Source organism: Dasypus novemcinctus, chromosome 31 (assembly GCF_030445035.2).
Source record: "Dasypus novemcinctus isolate mDasNov1 chromosome 31, mDasNov1.1.hap2, whole genome shotgun sequence".
Lineage (NCBI taxonomy): Eukaryota > Metazoa > Chordata > Mammalia > Cingulata > Dasypodidae > Dasypus > Dasypus novemcinctus.
In genome coordinates this window covers 38,629,705-38,654,532 of record NC_080703.1, presented here as the reverse complement: position 1 = coordinate 38,654,532, position 24,828 = coordinate 38,629,705, and the positions used below count along the sequence as shown (strand labels likewise).

Here is a 24,828-nt window from a genome sequence, read left to right as displayed (position 1 = left end):
GTCATGCTTTAGCCACTAGGCTTTCTTCTGCTTCCCGTTTAGTCAAGACAGGTTCGACTAAATCCAGCCATTCATGGATTTTAAGTGGCAATCCCAGCCAAATGCCATGACCCCAATTCGATATACGTTTAACCATGGCTATAAAAACTTCATTGACCTCGTGAAAGCATTTAGCAAGATGAGAATGAAGAAGGAGTGGTCAAAAGAGAAGAAGGAATCTGTGGTCTGAACTTCAAGGTAGCATATACACAAATGTCTACATATACGTAAGGAAATGGATGGCTCTGAGTTGATACTCTGAAGAAAGTAATTAGCACTACTTCATAAAGGCTAATATGAGGCTGAGTGTTCAATAAGCTAATAAATTAAGGTCATGTCTATAATTATGGAAGGTTGGATCATTAATTTTTGATAGAAGTAATATCTGTTGCTTTCACATGACTCTGTAGCTAAGCAATTTGTCCAAGGCACCAAGTCTGCACTGAAACTGGAAATAAGAAATTTAAACAAACTTCTCTAAATACAAACATTTTGTAGGTTATTTGTTGGAGGATTCTATATGAAACATAACTTTCTTGAAACAAAGTAATGAGTAAATTGGCAATGCAAATAGAAAAAAAAAGTGCAATTACAGAATGTACTCATTGTTTTTCATTTCTTTGATAATTGTGTCCTGTGAGGCTTTAATTGGGTGAGCTCCTTTTTCTATTCCACATTATACTATTATACAAACTTTTTCCTGTAATTCCATGTAGGCCCAACTTTTGTTAAAAAGCACAGAGTTTTAAAATGCTGTGAGAAATGAAAAACAAATCAATAGAAACCAAACAACAGCTACTGCAGTAAACAACAGCAACAACAACGTATGGTTTCACTATTAGCTAAAGCAATTTTACTCGTTAGAAAGGTGAATATAATACTGCCTTTTCCTCAAGAAATTTTGAGCTATTGAGATTATGGCACAAAAAACTTCATGGGTAAACCAAACATTTCCTTTAGCAGTTAAGACGCTAAACTGGATGGGTTTTTCCTGTAAGTACTATAGGCTCATCAAGTTCATTATTTTTTGGCTGGCATCGTAGCTGTTAGGAATAAAAGACAAGTAACCAAAGGACCAGCTTCTTATTAAGATAAAGTAATAACCCCATAATAACCATGACAGTTCAAGATATTTAAATAGGACTCTTAGGGCTTTTGGGTTTGTTATCTCATTGCCATTAGAGATTATTAATGTGGAAGTATAAGTGATTGCATCTTCAAAGGAAATTGAGACACAGAAAAATTAACTGGCCTTTTGGAGCAGGGAAGTCATGTCTGAAGCAAAGCCAGAAGCGTGCATGATTAGGGGGCCCCCATCGAGAACCACGAGCTTGGCCTCTGCCTCCCCTCAGCTGCGCCCTTCCATCGTCCTTTCTCATCGCCTCTCTTGCTTCTTCTTGGCCTGCAAAGTTGAATGAGTACAGTGGCCCTAGAAGGGAGTTTGGCAAGCCCTTTTTCACTTCCTTTCCCCAAGGTTCTTCAAGGGAAGCTAACCACATGGTTTGCTCCATTTCCTGCCAACCTACTTGCGAGAACAGCAGAGTAACTGAGAGATACTTCCAATCCCCTTTCCCCCGTGTAATCCAAAATTAGGAAAAAGTTTCTCAAGTTCCTCAAAGATAACGGCCTCCTTTTGATTGGTGATCTCCACCTGCATTTCTACTGAACATCCTGCAACCTTGAAATAACAGGGCCCAAGGCCCTTCTGATAAAACTGAAAACATATTTATTTACCCCTAGTACGGGTCATCATATACCATTACATGAGACAGGCTAATTAAAATCAAGATGCAAACCAGGTAAAGGCACCTCTCAAACACTACCTCCCCGTTCTTGTCCCCTGCCCCACCGAGGAAGTTTAAAAGACCCAGGGAATGGTGGTGTGTGGGGGGGGCTGTTAAAACCAGGAAAGCAGAGGGGGGAAATCAAGGGGAAGTTTAGAAAGAGAGAGGGTTCTAACACCTGAATAAATACTAGCAAATTCTGCAAAGTCTTCAGTTGTAATAAGAAGTGAATGTCTATGGGAGTCGTCTTTGTTTAACTGGAAACTCCAACATGAATAATTTACCCTTCAGGAGGTCTTTGCAATATGTATTAATCTGTATTATCCACTGATTTAGTCAGAGCCCAAGGGAAATGGGAGCATCAACAAAAGGCTCCCATCCATAGTGGAAGATGATGAAGAGGAGGAAGAGGGAGAGGAAGAGGACACCGTCTCCCTCTCTCCGATCTACACACGGGGCTCCTCCTCGTCGCGTAGTAAGAAGGTTGGAAGCAATAAGAGCTACCTGGGCTTAAGCCTGAAGCAGCTGGCCTCGGGAACAGTGCCCTTTCACTCACCTATCAGAGTCTCCAATACCTCCAGTACAAACTCCCCTAAAACCAGACAGGAGAGCGAGCCTCCTAACCACGGCAAGAGGAAAGAGAAGAACTTGAAATTGCATCTTTCAACCTTGACTAGTGCTGGCTCCCCAGACCTGAGTCCAAGGTAAGAATTCACACCGTATGATTCTTTCCCAGGTCAAAGTGACTGCCTTGTATGTAGCCAAGTACCTGGCGAGTAAATTTTGCAGCCTTCTGTGCCTTTCTATTGCATGGGTTCCCAGCTGGATTCTTTAGGTTTCCTGAATTTTGTAATTTTTTTTCAGTGTATGTGCAGGTGTGTGTGCAGTAGGGGAACAAGTAATTTTAGTCCTATTCTCAAAAAGAGCCATTCAATTTTCAGGATTCCTTCTCTACTCGCTCTACCCATTCAACTGGGCTTATTATTTTGAATGTATAGTCCTAATTGTAATTTTATAGTTTATAAAATTATAACCAAAACAAAGAAAGAGGTGCGACAAAGTCCATCAATACTGCCCCCTCAGTGCCCAATCTTACCAAAAGTTTCATGGAACAATTAGGAGAAATTACGAAGGATACAGAATAATGATTTTCATTTTCCATGCTATTTAACTCATTGTGGATGACTGAAGCTTAGTTTTATTTCTGGCCTCTTCAGGAGGTAACATGTAATAACATGGCATGGCTTAATTTCTAATTGAAATAAAAATCCACTGTAGGATCAACTAAAGGTGATTGAGAGGGCGAAAAGTCCTGAAATCCTGATTCAGAAAATGTGAAAGGAGCTGGCTATTGTGCAAAAGAAGCAATAGCAATAATCAAAATCACATAATAGATTAATAATGACTTTAATCATAGATAAAAATAAGAAGTAAGGAAAAAACTCATTGAGGGCTTTCTATGTTCAGTACACTTTGCTAGGTAATTTTGCATTCATTATTGCATTTAGTGTTCTGAAAATTCAATACAGTTCATGTTACTGTGACTATAAAATTGTAAGAAGTGAAACTTGAAGATTAGATATTTTATCCAAGTTCTCAGATATATTATTTGAAAAGCTGGATTCAAATCTGTTTTTCTATTTGGAAGGCAAGTAATCTTTCTGATGCACTATACATTTAATTATCCATTTGAATAACAACTTATCAAATGTACAATTTATCCATTTATAGAGAATATTAAGAATAAAATAATAAGCAGGCAGGTTGAGTGAAAAATAGGTGTTCATTAAATGTTGAAGAATTCAGTTGAAGATGGCCATTCAAACACAGTGCCTTTTAAAACTTTTACTGAAATGAAAAAAATTTTTAAAAGAAAGAAAATATGCCAGAAAAGAAAGGTTTATGTATAATGTGATCCCACAATTATAAAATAATTATTTTATATATAGAAGGAGTTTTCGAGGGCACACACAGAATGGTAGGGGTAGTGGTGTATTCCAGGTGATTTTTATTTTCTGATTTTTGTTACATTTTTAAAAATTTTTCTTCAGTGGTTTCATAAATCCTTTTTAATAAGGAGCAGGTTAGATATCACCAAGAAAAGAAGCCTCGCTGAAGTCCTAATTATAATTTTTATGTAATTCTTTAATTCTCATAGTCAGAGCTTTGTCCACCTCCAGAGTGGAGGAGTCACCAAAATTACATTCTGTGATGGTACAATCATTAGACTGAAGCATTTTCCTCCTTAATCATGTAAGGGTCTGATAGGAATTTAGGTAAGAGGACTTCTGCATTTTAAGATTTTGTATTTGAGAATAAATTTAAAAATCTGAATTTTACAGCAGTGCTTGCCAATAGAAATATGTGAGCCAATATTGCAAACCACTTATAAAATTTTAAATTTTCTAGTAGCCACACTTTTTAAAGTAAAAAAAAACCAAACAGGTAGAATTAATTTTAATAATATATTTTATTTGACCTACTATATCTAAAACATTGTTTCGAATGAAACTGATAAAAAGTATTAATGAGATAATGAATATTCTTTTTGTTTTTACTAAGTCTTCTAAATCCACTGCCTGTTTTTTACTTACAGTACCTCTCAATTTTTGCACTAGGCACATTTTAGGTGCTCAGTAGCCATCCAAGGCTAATGGCTACCATATTGAATAGCACATCCCTAGAGTGTCTAGATTTTAGAAATGTAACCCAATATTTTTTTAAAGTCTCCTAGAAGTACTGGAATGATGAATTTAAATACATAACCAATTTTTTAAAATAGAATTGTTGATGGAATTGAAGATGGAAACAGCAGTGAAGAAAGCCAGACTTTTGACTTTGGCTCTGAACGCATGAGGCCAGAGCCGAGGATTTCCCCTCCTCTTGGAGGTGAGTTCTACATTTAGTCCTCTATCGAGGGGTAATAACTTGTAATGTTTAGCATCAACACTCTTTTGCCTTCCCATTCCAGAATATTCTCCATATATTGGAACTTTACAAATGACGCGAAATTATTTGATGTGGGTCTGTGCCATCTCCAAGTTATTAAATGATCATTTGTTTTTGTCCCTCTGTCCAGACTAGATGCCCTGCCATTTAGCAGCCAAGGCAAATGGTATGTCAGGGTGCTCAAAAGTCCGCTGTCTATCATAGGATAACCATGTTTCCCTATTGTAAATACAGACACATCCATAAAAGCAACATTTTGCAGAGGAAATGCTATATTGTTTGTGTGCTATAGGAAAATGGGTTATATTTAGTCAATTTATTTGGGAGAAGTTATTACTTGAAACTTTTCTGAGGATAAAAACTTCGAAAGGACATGAGGATGTTGGAAGGAATGGAAAACTGTACGAAGGACTGACTCTAATAGATTGTCAGTTAATATAAAGGTGCCCCAACTGTAACCTCAAGCCCTTCTCTCTCCCTTTCAATGCTTTGCCCATACAAAGGAATGTGTTATCATGGTGAAGACCAGAAATGATGAATAAACTCTAAAGAATACAGACCTATATAGTTGATAAAGAGAGAATAAAGAACAAATATTAGGTAGACATAGACAACCCAAAACCATTACTAGCAAGCTACTAGATGTCAGGCCAGCAAACCCCTGCATTTCCTCTTCACCCATTCCCACCCAACTCTGAAATCCATTTGTCAGGTTGTCCTGCTAATTAGCGAATCCCACTACAGACAAACCCAAGCCCACCAAGGCTTTAGAACGGAGATTTGTGTAGGCATGTGTTCGGTAAAATTCCCATATTCCATCTCAATTGACAGTCTTCCCAGCATGTGTTATCTTCTGGAGAGACTGAAGGGTCTTTGTAAGACTTCTTGATGGGTCTAAGCAAAGGGAGGGAGGACAGAAGAAGAGAAGGAGTGCAGAAGTCATTCATAATCCAAATTCATTCTTTCAGGTGACCTACATGTGTGGATATTATTGTGCGCAGGACAAAGGATACATAAATAATAGTCATGGTAAAGCTGGCATGTGCATATTCACCATGAAAGCTAGTGGTGCGTCTCCAGTGGGAGTTTTTGCTGTTGGCTCATCTGCAGACAGTGCAGAGAATCTTGTTATGTTTACCCATCTACTTTTGGTGCCACAACCCCACCCCCTCCCTAACTCCCACTGCTCCCCACATGTTTATCCATGCAAGCAAGAAGGGTTTTTTTTGGGTTTTATTATATCCCTTAAATGTCTCTCCAAGACTTTCTATCCTTATGACCACACTCACACAGAGATCTTTAAAAAAAACACAAACTTATTCTGATTAACGTATTTCTATACTTTTATTACTTCCACTTGTTTTTTTTAGAAAAGTGTTAGGGTTACAGAAAAATCTTGCAGCAAATATGGGACTATCTTACCTTCCCTCAATATTAAGACTTTGCATTAGTGTGGTACCTTAGTTGTAATTGGTGGAACAATAGTATTATAATTAGTCTTTTAACTGTGGACCATTGTTTACCTTAAGGTTCACTGTGTTGTACAGACCAACGATTATCTTAATTTTTATTTTAGTAACATATATTCACCCTAAAATTTTCCCTTTTAACCACATTTAATTATACAATTCAATGTTATTAATGATGTGCACAATGCTGTGCTACCATAATCACCATCCATTAACGTGACTTCTCCATCACCATAAACAAAAGTTCTGTACCAATTAAGCATTCACTCCACATTCCCAATACCCTCCCTGGCACCTGGTAACCCATTTTGAAGACTTTGTTTCTATGAAGTTGCTTATTCTAATTATTTTATATCCATGAGATCATATAATATTTGTCCTGTTGTATCAGGCTTATTTCACTCCACGTGGTATCTTCCAGGTTCATTCATGTATTCCCATGTTTAGGAACTCAGTTACTTTTCAGGATTGAATGAGATTCCAATGTATGTATAAGTCACATTTTGTTTACCCATTCATCTTCTGATGGACATGTGGGTTGTTTCCATCTTTTAGTTATTGTGAATAAATGCCTTTAGTAACATCAGTGTGAAAATATCTGTTCAAGTTCCTGCTTTTAATTCTTTTAGGTATATACCTAAAAGTGGGATTTCCAGGTCATATGGTAATTCTACAGTTAATTTCTGGGGAACTGCCAAACTGTTTTCCACACTAGCACCATTTTATAATGAAGGCATATTCCTATTTCACCACATTCTCTCCAACACTTGTTATTTCTTGTTTTTTTTTCAGTAGAAGCCATTGTAGTGAGTGTGAAATGATATCACATAGCAATTTGGAAATACATTTTTCTAATGGCTAATTATGATGAGTATCTTTCCATGTGCTTTTTTGGCCATTGTACATCTTCTTTGGAGAAAAGTCTATTCAAGTCTTTTGCCTGTTTATATTTGAGGAGTTTGCCTTTTTGTTGGTGAGCTGTAGAATTTCTTTATATATTCTGGATTTTAAACTCTTATCAGATATGTGGATTCCAAATATATTCTCTCATGTTGTAGGTTGTCTTTCTAGTTTCATGTTGGAGTTCTTTAATGCACAATTTTTTAAAATTTTTGATCAAGTCTGATCTATCTGTTTTTTCTTTGGTTACTGGTGCTTTTGGTGTAAAGTCTAAGAAACCATTGTATAACACAAAGTCCTGAAGATGCTTCCCTTCCCTTTTGTCTAGGGGTTTTATAGTCCTGGTTCTTAAATTTAGATTTTTCATTCATTCTGACTTAATTTTTAAAATATATTTTTATTTGTTTTAAAAATATACATAGATTATACAAAATGTTAATTTAAAAATATAGTAGGTTCCCACATACCCCGCTCCCCCCACCCCCCACTCCTCCCACATCAACAACTTTCATTAGTTTGGTACATACTTTGCAATTGATGAACACATTTTGGAGCACTGCTATACAGCATGGATTATAGTTTACATTGTAGTTTGCACTCTCTCCCAGTTCATTCAGTAGGTGATGGCAAGATATATGATGTCCTGTATCTGTCCCTGCAATATCATTCAGGACAACTGAGTTAATTTTTATATATGGTATGAGGCAGGGTTCAACCTTCCATCTCTTGCATATGGACATCCAGTTTTCCCAACATGATTTGTTGAAGAGACTGTTCATTTCCCATTGAATAGACTTGGCACACTTGTCAAAAATCAGATGGTATAGTTTTGTAGGTTTATTTCTGCACTCTCAATTGAGTCTATTTTCTACATGCTGCCTGTTAGTGTACCCATACCATGCTGTTTTGACTACTGCAGCTTTGTAATATGCTTTAAAACTGGAAAGTGTGAGTCCCCCAACTTTGCTCTTCTTTTTCAAGATGGTTTTGGCTATTCAGGGCCCCCTATCCTTCCAAATAAATTTGATGATTAGCTTTCTCATTTCTGCAAAGAATTTTTGGAATTTGGTTGGCATTGAGAGAAATCTGTAAATTGCTTTGGGTAGAATTGACACCTTAACAAGTTCAGTCTTCCAATCTATCTTCTTCTATTTCTTTTAGCCATGTTTTAAAATTTCCTGTGTATAAGTGCTTTATGCCGTTGAGTAAATTTACTCGTAGATATTTTATTCTTCTAGTTGCTATTGCAAATGGAATTTTTTTCTTAATTTTCTTTTCATATTGTTTATTCCTGGTGTATAGAAAGCTACTGATATGGGAGTGTTTATCTTGTATTACATAATTTGCTGCAAATATCTATTAGCTCTAGTAGTTTTTTGTGAATGTTTCAGAATTTTCTATATATAAGACAATGTCATCCTTGACTAAGGAGAGTTTGACTTCATAATTTCCAAATTGGATGCCTTTCATTTTTTGGGGGGTGGAAGTACGCAAGGGAGTAAAGAGTTTGTTAAGAAACCAGAAAAGCATACGGTCCGAGGTATAGATGCAGGCGTGCTGCAGAATGAGACACACGTGTCGCACCCCAGGTCAGGGCTTTATAAATTCTTTCCTCCTCTCCCTTCATAATGTTGAGGCAGGCCCAGTTGTTTGCTGTTCTGATTGTTTGCCCCACCTGTCATTTTACAGGGGGCCAGTCGTGAGGTCTTTTGAGGGTATCCATAGCTTTCCCTCAACCAATGAGATCTCGTTTTTCCAAAAGATCTCCTGCCTGAGATCTTGCAGGGTCTTTCCTTCTTCTCAGCAGGTTTCCAGGTGAGGTCTCACAGCCATGTGGTCTTGTCTGCCATGCTGTCTGCCAGGCCACCTGCCTTCCCCTTTTCACTATACTGACCTGCCTTAAATACCCTCTCAGAGAGTTTATTCTTACGGGGGTTTCTTCTGTATCTACTTCCTGCTGGTTAGGGGGAATAAGCCCTACCTGACAAGGTGTAAAACTTTCTATTCTATTCCAGTTAAGAGAAAATGGGTCTAGAACCTTGGTTGGAACTAGATGAAATCCCCACATGACTTCTAAGCATTGATTCTGTAGGAAATAAACTTAATTAGAATTTTGAAGACGCATGGTCCCACTGAATGGATAAAGAGGATAGTGGTAGGTGGGCCCATAAAGGGGGCCAGGCAGCATATTGGGCCACAAGAATAAGAAAGGCCAGGTGCTTTCAGAAATTGCATCTTCCCATAGTTGGTGGGAAACAGCATTCTTCCTTGAGTTCTTTTATCCTGTTGGCTAACTAGGGAGAGATTGTGGTGGACCTGCTGGGTTTGGGTGTAAACTGCCAACCCCAGTTTCCATAGCAGTGGTCATTCTTAGGACAGGTAGGAGAGGTATGAAGAGAGGCACTGCCCTAGACATAAACTCACAAAGACAGTAGAGGCAACAACAAGACAGCTATATGGCAAGCAAAATAAAGACAGTACTTAAGAGAGCCCTTCTTTTCTTATAGGCACATTCATTAATTACTTAGAAAATGAAATGTTTACTAAGAAATTGAATTGTTCACTAATTCCTTAGAAAATGAATTGTTTAGCATGTACAATAGCTCTCTGTATATGATCTATAATAGAAGAGGTATTATCATATTCATCAGGCATATAGGTACACTACTTAATGCTAATCAGTGCACAGGTTCCTCTTTGAGCTGCAGTTAATAGAGCTAAGCTCCAGATTTGCTATGTCATACATGTTATCGCTCCACAGGAACAGCCCATAATGCCAATTATGCTTGTTTAAGTTCTACTCACATTGCTCTGGTAATTACTGCTCCATTTGGTAAGTCCTCCACACAGCCAGCAGGCTACAGCACCTTTGACCCTAATGAAGCCAGGAAGGCAGGCTACAGTGTTTCACTGTCCTGGTGCATAGTGTCCTTCAGCAAAGTGAAACAGGCAATGTCCATTGTAGACCTAGCCATACTGAGCCATTGCCAGCTGTTTCAGGAGTCTGAAACTTCAAGTTACTCCCCATCCACTTCAGGAGCATGTCTGGAGGTGGGGTAGATACTTTTGTTAAAGAGGTCAGTGACCAGCCTAGCCAATAACTCAAATGGAGAGGCACCATGCAGTGTACTGAATGCCTGGTTTGAGTGCACACGAGAGTTTGACGTTATTAAAATCTACCTCTTACTTTTTATACACTTTCTAAAACACTTCCAGTGCGATGCATAACATATTATATGAATTTAACTTTTACCATGCTTACATTATTTAACAGGTGTTCTATTTTAGCAGTACAGGAAAAGCTACTTTCTCCATTATTTTATGAAAATGTAAGATTCCCAATGGAATCAAGGTTATCTTTCTTTACCACCACTTTAATATGAAGATTGAGGTGAATCCCTGTTATGAAATTACTTTTTTTTATTAATATCAATTTAGGTTTCCAATTAATAATGGCTTCCTGGAATTAGCAATTTAAATGCTACAGTTTAGAGTATACTTTTTTTTTAAAGATTTATTTATTTATTTCTCTCCCCTTCCCCCCTCCCCCCTGCCCTGGTTGCCTGGTCTCTGTGTCTGTTTGCTGCGTGTTCTTCTTTGTCCACTTCTGTTGTTGTCAGTGGCACGGAAATCTGTGTTTCTTTTTGTTGTGTCATCTTGTTGTGTCAGCTCTCCATGTGTGCGGCACCATTCCTGGGCAGGCTGAACTTTCTTTCACACTGGGCGGCTCTCCTTACGGGGCGCACTCCTTGCACATGGGGCTCCCCTATGCGGGGGACACCCCCGCATGGCAGGGCTCTCCTTGCGCGCATCAGCACTGTGCATGGGCCAGCTCCACACGGGTCAAGGAGGCCCGGGGTTTGAACTGTGGACCTCCCATGTGGTAGACGGGCACCCTAACCAGTGGGCCAAGTCCGCTTCCCTAGAATATACTTTTATAGACTCCTAATAATTAGCCATAATCACATAAACTAGTTACTTTACCTTTAAATAAGCTTATTAAACTATAACTAGTAACCAATGAAATTTACTTTACCCGTTTAAGAGAAGACAGATCTACATTTCCTTTTTAACTTAATTTCATTAGACATGAACATACAACTTTCATCACCTTAAAGATTTAATACTTACAATATTTCTTAAAGATTTATTTATCATATAATATTAATTTATTTAATTGGTATTCTACAAACCTAAGGAGACAACACCCAAGCTAAACAAAATTGAAACAATTATTGTTTATGCAAGGAATGTTATTTTTCCTTCCTCTACAGGAGGTTAAAACCTCCTTTCTTTTTTTTTTTTAAGATTTATTTACTTATTTATTTCTCTCCCCTCCCCCCCCACTCCGGTTGTCTGTTCTCTGTGTCTATTTGCTGCGTCTTCTTTGTCCACTTCTGTTGTTGTCAGTGGCACGGGAATCTGTGTTTCTTTTTGTTGCATCATCTTGCTGCGTCAGCTCTCTGTGTGTGCAGCGCCGTTCCTGGGCAGCCTGCATTTTCTTTCATGCTTGGCGGCTCTCCTTATGGGGCGCACTCCTTGCACATGGGGCTCCCCTATGCAGGGGACACCCCTGCGTGGCAGGGCACTCCTTGCGCGCATCAGCACTGTGCATGGGCCAGCTCCACACGGGTCAAGGAGGCCTGGGGTTTGAACTGCGGACCTCCCATGTGGTAGACGGATGCCCTAACCACTGGGCCAAGTCCACCGCCAAAACCTCTTTTCTTTAATAAAATTCTAAAACTGTGAATAATCTTAAAAGCATACTGAATGCTAGGTTCTGAAATATAATTGTTTAATTGCTTTAATTATAATTTCGAAAAGATCTTTCCAGAGCTTTCAAAGACTTTACTTATTGAAATTTGGTAATAGGATTATTAACCACCCTTATTTTAAGGCTGTTAAAAGGTTTAAATTGGGGAATTACAGGGCAAACTGATTCCTAATTCTCTGGCCTAGTAGATAAGTGCTTATTTAATTTTTAACAATTTGAATAAAGCTCTCTTAAGAATTTTCATTTGTTAATTTGATATTACCATCCTGATGATAGACCTTGACTAAGCAACACTGATTCCGCTGTGTACCCACCGAGGTCATTGACGTCTCAGGACAGCCTGTTTTTTCTCATGACTCGCTGCTTTTAGAACATCAAGGCTCAAGGTAGGAGGCCCTCCACTCCCAGTCCTCAGAAATAACAGGACTCCAGCAGCCGCTGGGCTGGAGAAGTGGACGTCCAGCCCCGAGAGCCGAGAATCCCACCGGGCAGTAATCTCGTCACTCCTGACATCCATGAGAGAAAGCAGGGCTCTGAGGACCAGTGCAAGAACAGGAGACAGGGCGCCTCAAGTCTGCCTTCCCCTGAGCCATGGGGCAGACGTCACCAAAACCAGGGAGACGCCAGCCCTGAAATACCCATAAGCATTAAGCAAGGGGTGAGGCTAGACCTGGAGTCACCATAAACAAAGGCAAGCTTCTTTAGAATTCCATCACAATAGCAAGCACACACAAGAGTGAGAGGGTGAGGCTAGACCTGAAGTCACCATAAACAAAGGCAAACTCAGTTTAGAAATACCATTATAGGGAAACGGACTTTGGCCCAGTGGTTAGGGCGTCCGTCTACCATATGGGAGGTCCGCGGTTCAAACCCCGGGCCTCCTTGACCCGTGTGGAGCTGGCCATGCGCAGTGCTGATGCCCGCAAGGAGTACCCTGCCACGCAGGGGTGTCCCCTGCGTAGGGGAGCCCCACGCGCATGGAGTGCGCCCGTGAGGAGAGCCGCCCAGCGTGAAAAGAAAGTGCAGCCTGCCCAGGAATGGCGCCGCCCACACTTCCCGTGCCGCTGACGACAACAGAAGCGGACAAAGAAACAAGATGCAGCAAATAGACACCAAGAACAGACAACCAGGGGATGGGGGGAAATTAAATAAATAAATAAATCTTTAAAAAAAAAAAAAAGAAAGAAAGAAATACCATTATAGTAGTTGGTCTAGGCCAGATCCACCCAGTTATAGCAATTTCAGATATTATCCTTCTGCTGTTTTAAAATATAAAGGCATCTATCTATAATGATCTTAACTCTCAGTTACAGTTTATGGTAAGTTTTCGCTTTAAAACAAATTGAGCACTTATGTTTTAACTAAGCAAATAAAAAGATTTTATTAGTAACTTGAATATTGCTAAGTTTTTCTGTTCTTCCAGCAGCTGAGCTAACTTTATGTGATTTCTTTTATAAATCAAATTCAGTTGCAAGATAGTATTGACATTTGAAGACTCAATTTTAGGTTACCATTCACTGTTACCCAATTTGTAACCGGCAAACCCCAAATCTGATTTATGAGTTTCTAGGCAAAAACAGACTGACAAAGTTAAAGCAAGCACAGATTAGAACAGAGCAGAGAATTTTACACTTACTTAGCTTAGAGAAAGACCTGCCTTAGAATCACCTTAACACAAATCTCCCAGTGTCCATCAATGGCAGAAATCTCGTGCAGGACCCTCCAGCTTCCTTCCTCCAGGAAAATCCCTAAGCAGCTGCTAAGTACAGAGCTAGGAGTCCAGAGAAGCCCTGCCCCTTACAAGGCACAAATCAGGGCTGCTCTGGGGCATCCCCTTAGTTATGCCCCTGCAAGTCTTTTTCACTGGAAGGAACTAAAAGACATCTTCCATAACGGAAAGTAATAGAGAATGGCTAAAATTGAAAATTTAGCAATATGGAGACAAATACCAGTAGAAACAGCCAAATAGTTGAATCTATCTCTGAGGAGTAGAGATAAGGCATGGGTGTGGGTGAAGGTAGGGGGCATAGAATTGCTGTTTTTTATTATTATCTTTATAGTAGTCTCTGTCTTTTTAAACCACAAGTTGGCCGCACTTTTATAAAATTTTTAAAAACTAATTGATTTTCTTTAAAGATTTATTTATTTATTTATTTCCCCCCTTTCCCTCCTCCTGCCCTGCTGTTTTTTGCTGTCTGTGTTGTCTTGTCTTCTTATTTTCTCTCCTCTAGGATTCACCAGGATTTGATCCTGGAGACCTCTGACAAGGAGACAGGTTCCCTGTCAATTGCACCACCTCAGTTCCTGGTCTCTGCTGTGCTTCACCTTGACTCTCCCCTTGTCTATCTTTTGATGCATCATCATCTTGCTGCATGACTCACTTGCGCAGGGCACTGGCTCACCATGTGGGCACTCATCGGGCAGTCGTGTGGACCCTGGCTCACCACACGGGCAGTCATGTGGGCACTCATGTGGGCACTGGCTCATCATGCAGGCACACTTTCTCTTCTTTTTCACCAGGAGACCCCAGGGATCAAACCCAGGTCCTCCCTTATGGTAGGCAGAAGCTCTATCATTTGAGCCACATCTGCTTCCCAAACATTGAACCATCCTTGCATACATGAAATAAGTCCCATTTAATTGTGGTGTATAATTCTTTAGTGTATTGTTGAATTTGGTTTAATAGCATTTTGTTGAGAATTTTTGCATCTATATTCACAAAGAATATTGGTCTGTCATTTTTCTTGTGGTGGCTTCATCTGGCTTAATATTACTGTGATATTGGCTTCACAGAATTAGTTAAGGAGTGTTCCCTCCTCTTCAATTTTTTAAAAGCGTTTGATCAGGATTGGTGTTAATTCTTCTGGAACGTTTGTTTAAAATTACCAATGAAACCATTGAGTCTTAGACTTTAGTTTGTTGGGAGTGTTTTGAGTTCTGATTCAATCTCCTTCTTTGTTATTATTAATCTGTTGAAATCATCTATTTCTTCTTAAGTCAGTGTAGGTAGTTTGTGTGTTTCTAGGAAGTTGTCTATTTCATCTAGTTTATCTAATTCGTTGTCATAGAGTTATTCATAGTATCTTTTTTTATTTCTTTAGAGCTAGTAGTAATGTCCCCCCTTTCATTTCTTTTTTTAGTTATTTGTGTTCTCTCTCCTTTTTTCTTTGGCAATATAGATAAAGGTTTGTTGATTTTATTGATCTATTCAAAGAACCAAATTTTGGTTTCGTTGATTCTATTGTTTTTTTATTCTGTTTCAATGATATCCACTCTAATCTTTGTTATTTCCATCCTTCTCACTTTGGGTTTAATTTGCTCATTTTTTTCTAGATGCTCCAAATGTGAATTTAGATTTCAGATGTGATATTTTCTTTTTCAATGTAAGCTTTCAGCACTATAAATTTCCTACTCAGCACTGCCTTACTGCATCCCATAAGGTGTGGTGTGTTCTGTTTTCGTATTTGTTCATCTCAAGATATTTCCTAAGTTTCCTAATAATTTCTTCTTTGACCCATTGGTTGTTAAAGAATATGTTGTTTAATTTCCACGTATTTGTGACTTTTCCAGTATTCCCTCTGTTGTTGATTTCTAGTTTCATTCCCTTGTGGTCAGAGATAATCATTATATTAGCTCAATATTTTTTAATTTATTGATGCTTGTTTTGTGATCTCACATATAGTCTCTCCTGGAGAATTTCCCCTGTGTATCAGAGAAGAATGTGTATCTACTGCTGTTGGTTAAAGTGTTATATGTATGTCAGTTAGTTCTTCTTGGTTTATACTATTGTTCAAGTCTCCTGTTTTCTTACTGATCTTCTGTCTAGATGTTCTACCCATTATTGAAAGAGGTGTATTGAAGTCTCCTCCTACGAATGTAGAATCGTCTATTTCTCCCTTCAGATCTAACAATATTTGCTTCATATATTTTGGTGCTCTACAATAGGTACATAAATATTTATAATTGGTATGTCTTCTTATTAAATTGATCTCTTTATGAGTATAAGCATTATATAGTCCCTGTAACAGTTTTTTATTTAAAATCTATTTTATCTGATATTGGTATGACTACCCCAGCTCTTTTGTTTCCTATTTGTATGGTATAATTTTTTCAATACTCTCTATCTTAGAGGACTTTTGGTATACTTCTATCTTAGAATTTTAAGGTGACTTTCTTATAAACAGCAAAAAGGCAGTGTGGCAATTTGAAGTTCTTGTATGAATCCCCAAAAGAGTATGTTTTTAAACTAATCTATCCCTGTGGATGTGGTACCCTTTGATGATATTAAATTTGGTTGAGGGTCCTTTGATTAGATTACTTGGCAAGATCGATTTAGGTCTTTTGATTGGACAATGATATGAACCAGCTTGGGTCTCCACCCTCTGACTGAGGACACAATGAGAGATAGACACACATACAGATACAGGGAGTCACCATCTTGAACCTGCAATGTGAGAGAAAGGACACCAGTTTTGCCCACAGCTGAACTGCAAGGAGAATACCCCAAGAGCCATAAAGAGCTGAGGCCCAGGGAGAGATGAGCCCTATGCCTGTTAGCTTGCAGCTGAACTCAGCAAGAAAGTGGCAGTCAAGATTCATAGAAGGTGCCCATAAAGAAACAAGCCCTATGCCTGGTTGCTGATCTCCAGGAGATGGTAGATTCTGGAGAGGAAGGCAGCTGTATTGGCAGAGATTAGTGGCCATCTTGCTTCACCACATGGCCAGACAACAGGATCAACAGTAGCTGATTTTGGTGAGAAAGCATCTCTGATGGTGCTGTGATTTGAACATTTCACAGCCTTGGAACTATAAGCTTTTACCCCAAATAAATCCCCCTTATGAAAGCCAATCCATTTCTGGTACTTTGCATTGTCAACCTTTCGGCAAACTAAAAAATTTGGATCAGCTTGCTATCCATTATGAAAATTCTGCCTTTTGATTGGAGAGTTTAATCTATGTGCATGTAAAGTAACTGTTAATAATTCATTACTTTTTTCTGCCATTTCCTACATGGTCTTGTCCCTCAATTCTTCCATCAAAGTTTATTTTCATATTTATTTGATTTTTTGTTTTGTACCATTCTGAGTACCTTCTCATCTCTGTCAGTATATATTTTTCATATATTTCTTTGTGGTTATCTTGGGGATAATATTTAACACCAAACAGTGGTGGTTGATTAAATACCAATTCATTTCTGTAGCACACACTGTTCCTTATCCTTCAGTTTCCCTGATTTTGGTTGTACTTGTTGCAAATTATCTTTATTCATTGTGTGTCCCAAAGCATAAATTTATGGTTATTTATTATACATTTTTGTTTTAGAACTTGTAAGAAGTAAAATGTGTTGTTACATACCAAAATACCAAAATATACAAAAAAAAAAAGTATTCACATTTATAATTACACATGTTTACCTTATTAAAGGTCTTTTTTTAAAATGCAACCTTGATTCACTCTCTAATATCCTTTTCTTGCAGCCCGAAGAACTCCCTTAAGTATTCCTTTTAGGCCAGGGCTATTGTTGACAAATTCCCTCAGTTCTTTTTTAAATCTGGGAATGTCTTAAATTCACTCTCATTTTTAAAAGAGTCTCACTGGATATAAAATTCTTAGTTGGCAATTGTTTTCTTTCAGCACTTTAACTATACTGTTCTACTGCCTTCTTGCCTTTATGATTTCTAATGAGAAATCAGCACCAAATCTTACTGGGACTCCCTTGTACATAACATATTCTTTTTCTCTTCAAACTTTCAGAACTCTTTCTTTGTCCTTGACATTTGATAGTTTTTCTATGATGTGTCTGGACATGTTTCACTTTAAGTTTATCTTGTTTGGGTTTCATTGGGTTTCTTGAATGTATATATGAATGTCTCTCATTAAATTTGGAAAGTTTTCTGATATTTATTTGAATTTTCCCTCTATTTCTCTCTTTCTTTTCCTTATTGGGTTCCCAGAATGCATATGTGGTGTGCTTGATGGTGTCCCAAAGTTCTCTTGGGTTATGTTTGATGCTTTTAGTTCTTTTTTCTTTCTGTTCTCAGCCTGAATCATTTCAATTGCCTTTTCTTTGAATTCACTGATGTTTTTCTTCTGCCAGCTCCAATCTGTTGCTGAAAACTTCTAGGGAATTTTTTCAGTTGTTACGGTCTTCAATTCCAGTATTTCTGTTTGGTTCCTTTTAAAAATTTGTTTCCTTATTGAGATTCTCATATTATTTATTCATTGTTTTCCTGATCTCCTTTGGTTCTTTATCTTGTTTTCCTTTTTTCCTTATTTAGGATTATTTTTTTAACATCTTTATCCAGTATGTTCAAAGTCTGATCTTCTTTATTGATGGTTTCCAAATGTTTATTTTGTTGTTTTGGATGGGCTATCATTTACTGTTTAATTTTTGTCTTGTTCCTTTTGTTGCACACTGTACATTTTATTACTGTAAAATATGAATTCTGAGATTTTTGTCCCTCGGCTGTCCATTGCTCAAGTTTGTATCCAGCTAATGCTATGCCAGTGATTTCCTTGAGTGACAGGAGCTAACAAAAACAAACAAACCAAGGCAAAAAACAGCATTCTTAGAAATTTGGCTCTGATTGTCCTGTGCTTTCCTTCAGAGTTTAGGCCTCCTATCAAGAAGATCAGCCTGAAACCAATGTGTAATGCAGGATATTCTCCATCCTTCTCTGAGTCTTAGTCTTGTCCTGGAATTTTGCCTGTTTGTGGCCTTAGGAATGACCCAGGTTAAAGAAATTATATGCCCTATGAAATAAGCTTTCACTCTCTGGTGCTCTATTGTATGACTTAAATCAGGTAATCCTTTGCCTTAGAAAACTTTGCTCTAATTGTCTCTTACATTGTTTGGCTTGTCCACAAGCTACTATCGGCATGGCCAGTTCTGTGAGGGTGAGCCCAATTTCCTAGTTCAGAATTTAAGACTGCCATGCAATTGGCATGACATACAGGTGCCCCAGTATGTGCGTAGGGTTTGCTCTGGTTCCTCTAGAAGAGGTTTAGGGCTCACAGTGGAGGCACAGCTGGCTCTACACTGCACCAGAGATAGGGAAGGGGACAAGCCAGCAAAGGCATGGACCACTTTTCGAACTGCTGTCTTGACTCAGCACTTGCTCAATTATGCAACCCTTTAACTATTTTTCAGAGTTTTAAGGAAGATGGATCTGCCAATTGTTCCTAGTTGTTCAAAGAGTCTGTGGGGGGACAGCACCTTGGATTTTCTTAAGCCACCATCTTGGCTGACTGACATTCTATTCGTATTTACTTCTTAAATGTCTCTATTCCCTGCTAGACAGTCTGCTATAGTTTCTTTATTCATTTACTCTCTTCTCCCAAGGAGGCCAAGCCTATGGCATATGCTCCACAATCATTTGTTGAATGAAAGGATTATCTCCACAAGGTATCTCTGAATAATGAACTTATATTGTTCTTTCACTTCTGAATGTTTTGAGTGCTGTTTTTCCCCAAAACAAGTTTTTACTCACAATTGACCAAAATTGGGAAAATTGGTATAGTCATAGGTATGACTTATTTGTACTTTTATCCCTGCCAGAAATATATATTTTTATGCAACTAAAGTAGATGTAGACATGAGGGAAAAGTCTAGGAAATATCACTTTCATTGTGACACAAGAGGAAAAAGGAAAATGGCAACGGAGGTTCACACCTGAAAAAGAGGTAGAAAGAAAATGCTTTTAGGACGCAATAATCAATGTTTGGAAAGGAAAGCAAGGAGGAAAAGAATGTCCCATTTCAATGGTGTGGGTACTGATTGTGATAGGCTTTTAGAGAATAGCAGGAGAAGAGAAAATGTGCCATCTTGAAACATAGTGGTAGTCGTGCTTGGGGGGATGGCAGGTTTACTGTGGGCACATCCATTCACTGTGAGTATCGTCCATCCCCATGATGTATGCCTAATTCTAAAGAGTGTGGCAGGGGTCATCCAGGGGAAGACAAGACACTTAGCTAATGCCAGCGAAGCAGAGCCTAAGTACACACAGACATCAGGAAAGCAAAGGGTAGTATGTCGGGCTTTCTTCACTATTCTGATTACCAAAATCCTCAAATATAAAGTCCATTCCTGAGGGATTCATTCTGTGCATCCTTGTCACTTTTCAGATCCAGAAATTGGCGCAGCTGTTCTATTCATCAAAGCAGAGGAGACCAAGCAGCAGATTAACAAACTCAACAGTGAGGTATGGATTTTGCTCTTCCTTTGGACATGCTGGAGTGGTAAGAGGAGTTATAGATCCTAGTTACCAGAAGAAGTGGTATAATACAGTAGTTATAAATATGCTTACTAGAGTCAGACCGCCAGTAATGAATCCCCACTCACCTCATACTAGTTGTATGACCTTCAACCAGTCACTTACCCTCTCTAAAGCACCATTTCCCCTGAGTGTAAAAAGGGGCTAATAAAAATGTCTACCTTATGGGTCATTGTGAAAATTAAATGAGATAATCTATGTAAAGAAGTTAGCTTAAAGTATGCACCAAATAAATGTTCATCACTGTAAGTGTCATAAATATATTGATATTTGGCTTTAGTTGGTACTTTTTCATGTTTTTCCTTTAATTTTAATGGGCTAAATCAAGATCATCAGTCCACAGATGAAAGCTTTCGCTCAGAGAAATCAAATGACTTGAATTGTTTCCTTCTCAGACATACATTTACTCAAAATCACTCAAAAGTGATTTGAGCAAATCACTTTACCTCTCTGTATCTTTCTATCTATCCGTTTAAAAGGTGTTTTTATAACAACTTTATTGATTTATATTTTATATATCATACAATTCACCCTAGAAAGTGTGAAATTCAATGATTTTGTAGTAACTTCTATTGAGTGATTCAACCATCACCATAAATTGCTTTTAGAATATTTCCATTTCCTCAGAAAAAATCTCTCATGACCCCAATCATGTAATCTTTCTTCCCACCCCCCGCCCCAGGCAACCACTAATCTACTTTCTGTCTCTATTAATTTGCCTTTTCTGGCCATTTCATATAAATAGAGAAATAAGATAATTGATCGCTTTCTTCATTTGGATTTTACCCCTACAGCATATCCAGAGTCAGTGACTTGGTGCAAATGGTTTCTTTGAGAGGTAAACCAGGAGGCATGATGGAGTAGAGAAGCTAGAAAAGAGAGGAAAGCCAAAAGAAGGAATATTAGTGAGAGTGTCACCTCTGTGGACAACTGGAACTCAATCCTGCTGGGCACCTCTGAGAGACTGTGTGAAACAACACAGAATTGTCCCACAAAGGGACAAAGAGAACTGGGGCTGAGGGCAGCTCCTTCAGAGAGAACTAGAAGCAGGAAAAGTTGGGTCTGCTTGGGAACTGTCTTTGGAGATCTAGACCAAGATTCTGTGGCCAGGCACAGCCAATGTAACACAATTCCCTTCTAGGACTAAAGTTTAATATTATCTGATCACTCTTTGAGAGGAAATGTGACCCTATGATGGTATTAGTGAAATCTGAGAAAGATGAAATTCGTATCTTCATAATCAGCTTCCAATTATCCGTAATAAAGGAGGACAAGGTAGCTTTTCATAAAAGTCACATATTGTCCTTCAAACTGTGAGTCTTCATCTTAGCGTAGACTTACGTTTTACTGCCATCTCTCCTTCCATGCCTGCACACTGGGGAAGTGTTGCTAACAAAAAGTGAAAGGGCCAAAGGAGAGACTAGCAAGATAGTAAAGGGAAAATCAGATGATCCACTAACTGAATTGAAAGTCCTTAAATCACAAGGACTTGAACATAGACTGGCTCAACCAAAAGAGCACTTGTTAGAATACACACCCACAAAAGCAAAATACCAGTTGGAGAACTGGACATTAACCTTCTATTGAAAAATTTCTCTTCAGATATAGTTTTCAGCTAAAAACCCCTTTAAATGCCATTTGAAATATACAAACGCACACATACAAATTTGGAAAAAGCATTTAATAGTTTCAGGAAATGATTGATCAATTTCTTAAGTCAAGTATTAAAGGTACTGATTCTTTTAAAAAGAAAAACCTTTCAGAATGCAGAAAATTTTTCTGAGTTAAGGTTGTAAGTACACACACTGAAGAGTTTTCCTTTGGCAGTATGGGTCTTTGTAGATACTTTAAAACAGAAAACCACTTGAAAAAGTATTTCCCCACAGTGATTCTGTATTCATGTTTGCTTTTGTAGTAAAATGGCATGAATCATTTCATTTTTTCCTGCCTTGAATTTTTATTTCAAGACAAAATAAAATGTCCAATTATCCTTCTCTAAAATATTAGTTTTTCCCTTAGGAAAATATCTGATTTCTTTACAGTTGAAGCTTAAATAGAAAAATCTTATTCTTCACACATAGTTTAATTTATACAAAGCCTTGACACTTTGGATAATGCATTAAAACCCACTAAGACATGCAGAATGAAAGTACAAATTGCCTTCAAACTATAAAATTATTCCCCTTCTAACCTCTTGTTTTTTCCTGTCTCCTGCAAAGTAATGTTGCATATTTAGGGGGAAAAAACACTGCCTTTTAAAGTCCAGATCCACATTTTCCATTTCACCTATTTTCTGCTATTCCCATGTGTGAACCTTTGATTGTCTTATTCTGTGTTTATTCTATTGGTTAATAGCAAGAAAGAAAGTGAATATAAATGTGAGATATACTGCATGATAATAATTCTGCCTTCAAAAAAGGCAACCCACAAACCCACATATATCTAAGCCATACTGAGTAGACCATGTAGGCATTTTCTAAAGCATAAGAGAGCACTGCAGAATTCACAGTCTGATATTTGCTCAGAGATTTATGATATAAAGCAATTGTTTATTGATGTGTAGATTCCACAATCAGCCAGGTAAATCCAGAGTAAAGATCAGAAAAGGAAGATAATATTGGTAATAACCTACATTTGCAGAACAGTGTAGATACATTAAAAGATGTAGGGCAGTTACTAATATTAGAACACGTTTGACAACGTGGCCATTGCTTTTTAGGGAAGCAAGAAGTAGTGTGACTCTAAGGAAATTCTTTGAAAATAACAACAAAAAAAATGTCTGTGGGGGTCATGGACTGAGTAAGTCAAATGCTCCATTTATAAAAAGGTTTGTAGGTAAGAGTTAAAGTGCTTTCTCATTTCTGAAATCTGCTGACCCAGAAAAACATTGCAGCAAAGTCTACCAAGAGATACTGCGTGCTCTGCTGCAATGGACATAAAATGGACTCCTGGAAAAGAGGATAAACCTTAGGGAGAGACAGGTATTTACATCTATCCTCATACAGTTGACTATGGGACTTTGGCAAGGTGTTTACCTCCCTGAAGTTCAAAATTTCCCTCTACGAAATGACAATAATAAAATCTGTAATACAGGATTGTTTTGAGAACTTAATACCATATGTAAAGCAGGGAGCAAGATAATAAATGCTCAACAAATATTGGTTCCTTCTTCCTACAAGATTATGCTTCTATTCAACAAAGGGTAGCTTTCCAATTAGTGCCCTCTCAGTGTCAACAGTGCCTTGTAGTATAGAAGAGTGTAGCAGTTTGATATTATTGATGAATTCCAAAAAGAAATACTGGATTATGTTTGTAAACTGGTCTTTTCCTCTGGGCATATTAGAGTGTGTTGGATTCAGAGGTTTTATTTTTACTTGATTAAGAAATGATTAAGGGGAAGCGGCTGTGGCTCAATCAGTTGGGCTCCCGTCTACCATATGCAAGGCCCTGGGTTCATGTCCTGGGGCCTCTTTGTGAAGGCAGGGTCACCTGCACACCACGGAGAGCCAACTCAGCAAGGTGACACAACAAAAAGAAGGGAGACAAACGAGAACACAGAGGAGCCTGCAGCAATTGGACACAGAGAGCAGACAGCAAGCAAGCTGCAAGGGGGGAGGGGAAATAAAATAAAGAAATACAGACACAGAAGAATGCACAGCGAATGGACACAGAGAGCAGACAGGGCACAAAAAGCCTCAAGGGGGGGGCGTATAAAAAAAGTGATTAAGGCTTGATTGGGCCCCATCAGTAGGACGTTAAAGCACTATTTAAGCTAAATAATTTGATGCAATTGTGCCATTGTATTAATTTTTAAAGCATGCATTATTTAAGACTTGCAAATTTAAGACCAAATAGACCCAGTATGTTAATTTTAACAAGGTTAAACCATTACTTGATATTACAGTCAATGCGTAAATGTCAAATAACCATAGAACCAGGCAGAAAAGAACTTACCAAGTTTCACAGAAAGATAATCATAGCAATATCTGCATTTTCAAAAGGAGAGACTGCAGGTGCCTTGTTAAATCATCCTTGCTCACCCAAGTGCACTTTAGCTCGAATGCTCTGATTGCCTTTATTTAGCATTTTATTTTGCATGTACATAGAGATGCCATAGCTACATCATACCACTTCAGCCCACATTGAGTCTTAAATATATTAAGAGTATAAAATGTGTAACATGCCAAACAAAAAGAGACCTCTGGAGAACTACATTGATTTTTAGGGAGAAGTCTGGTTTCCCATACTATTGTTTTTAAGGTAACGAGAGCATGTGAAATGGGAAATGTTGGTGCAGACATCTTTGGAAAGTCCACTCTGCCACACCTTGTCTCCTGTCCGAGCACAGAAAACTGAAAGAAGGGTAGAGCCCATTTTTCCTTCTCCTTTCCTTTTTCCTATCCCACAAATTTCATTGAGTACTTACTATGTGCTAAGAGCTGGGGATAGGTTCTGATGTACCTCTGCATATTCATTTATTTTTTTAAAATGTCAGGTCTGAGCTCCAATCCTGATTCTTTCCATATTCTTTGCATATTCTTTTTGACTCTTTTTTTTTTCTCTTTATTTTTTTTAAATGTTACAGTCAAAAAATATAAGCGGTCTCCATATACCCTCCCACCCCCCTCACCCCACTCCTC

The 24,828-nt window shown here is 38.2% G+C and overlaps 1 protein-coding gene across 1 annotated transcript in view; it reads left to right on the top strand.

Annotated features, from left to right (window-relative positions):
• The window catches only part of KCNH8 (potassium voltage-gated channel subfamily H member 8), a 407,588-nt gene that overhangs the window by 357,045 nt on the left and 25,715 nt on the right, over positions 1-24,828 (top strand). The window contains exons 13-15 of the mRNA XM_058290622.2: positions 2,160-2,527; positions 4,606-4,712; positions 20,040-20,116. Of these exons, the coding sequence (XP_058146605.1) occupies positions 2,160-2,527; positions 4,606-4,712; positions 20,040-20,116 (552 nt within the window). The remainder of the gene's footprint in view (positions 1-2,159; positions 2,528-4,605; positions 4,713-20,039; positions 20,117-24,828) is intronic.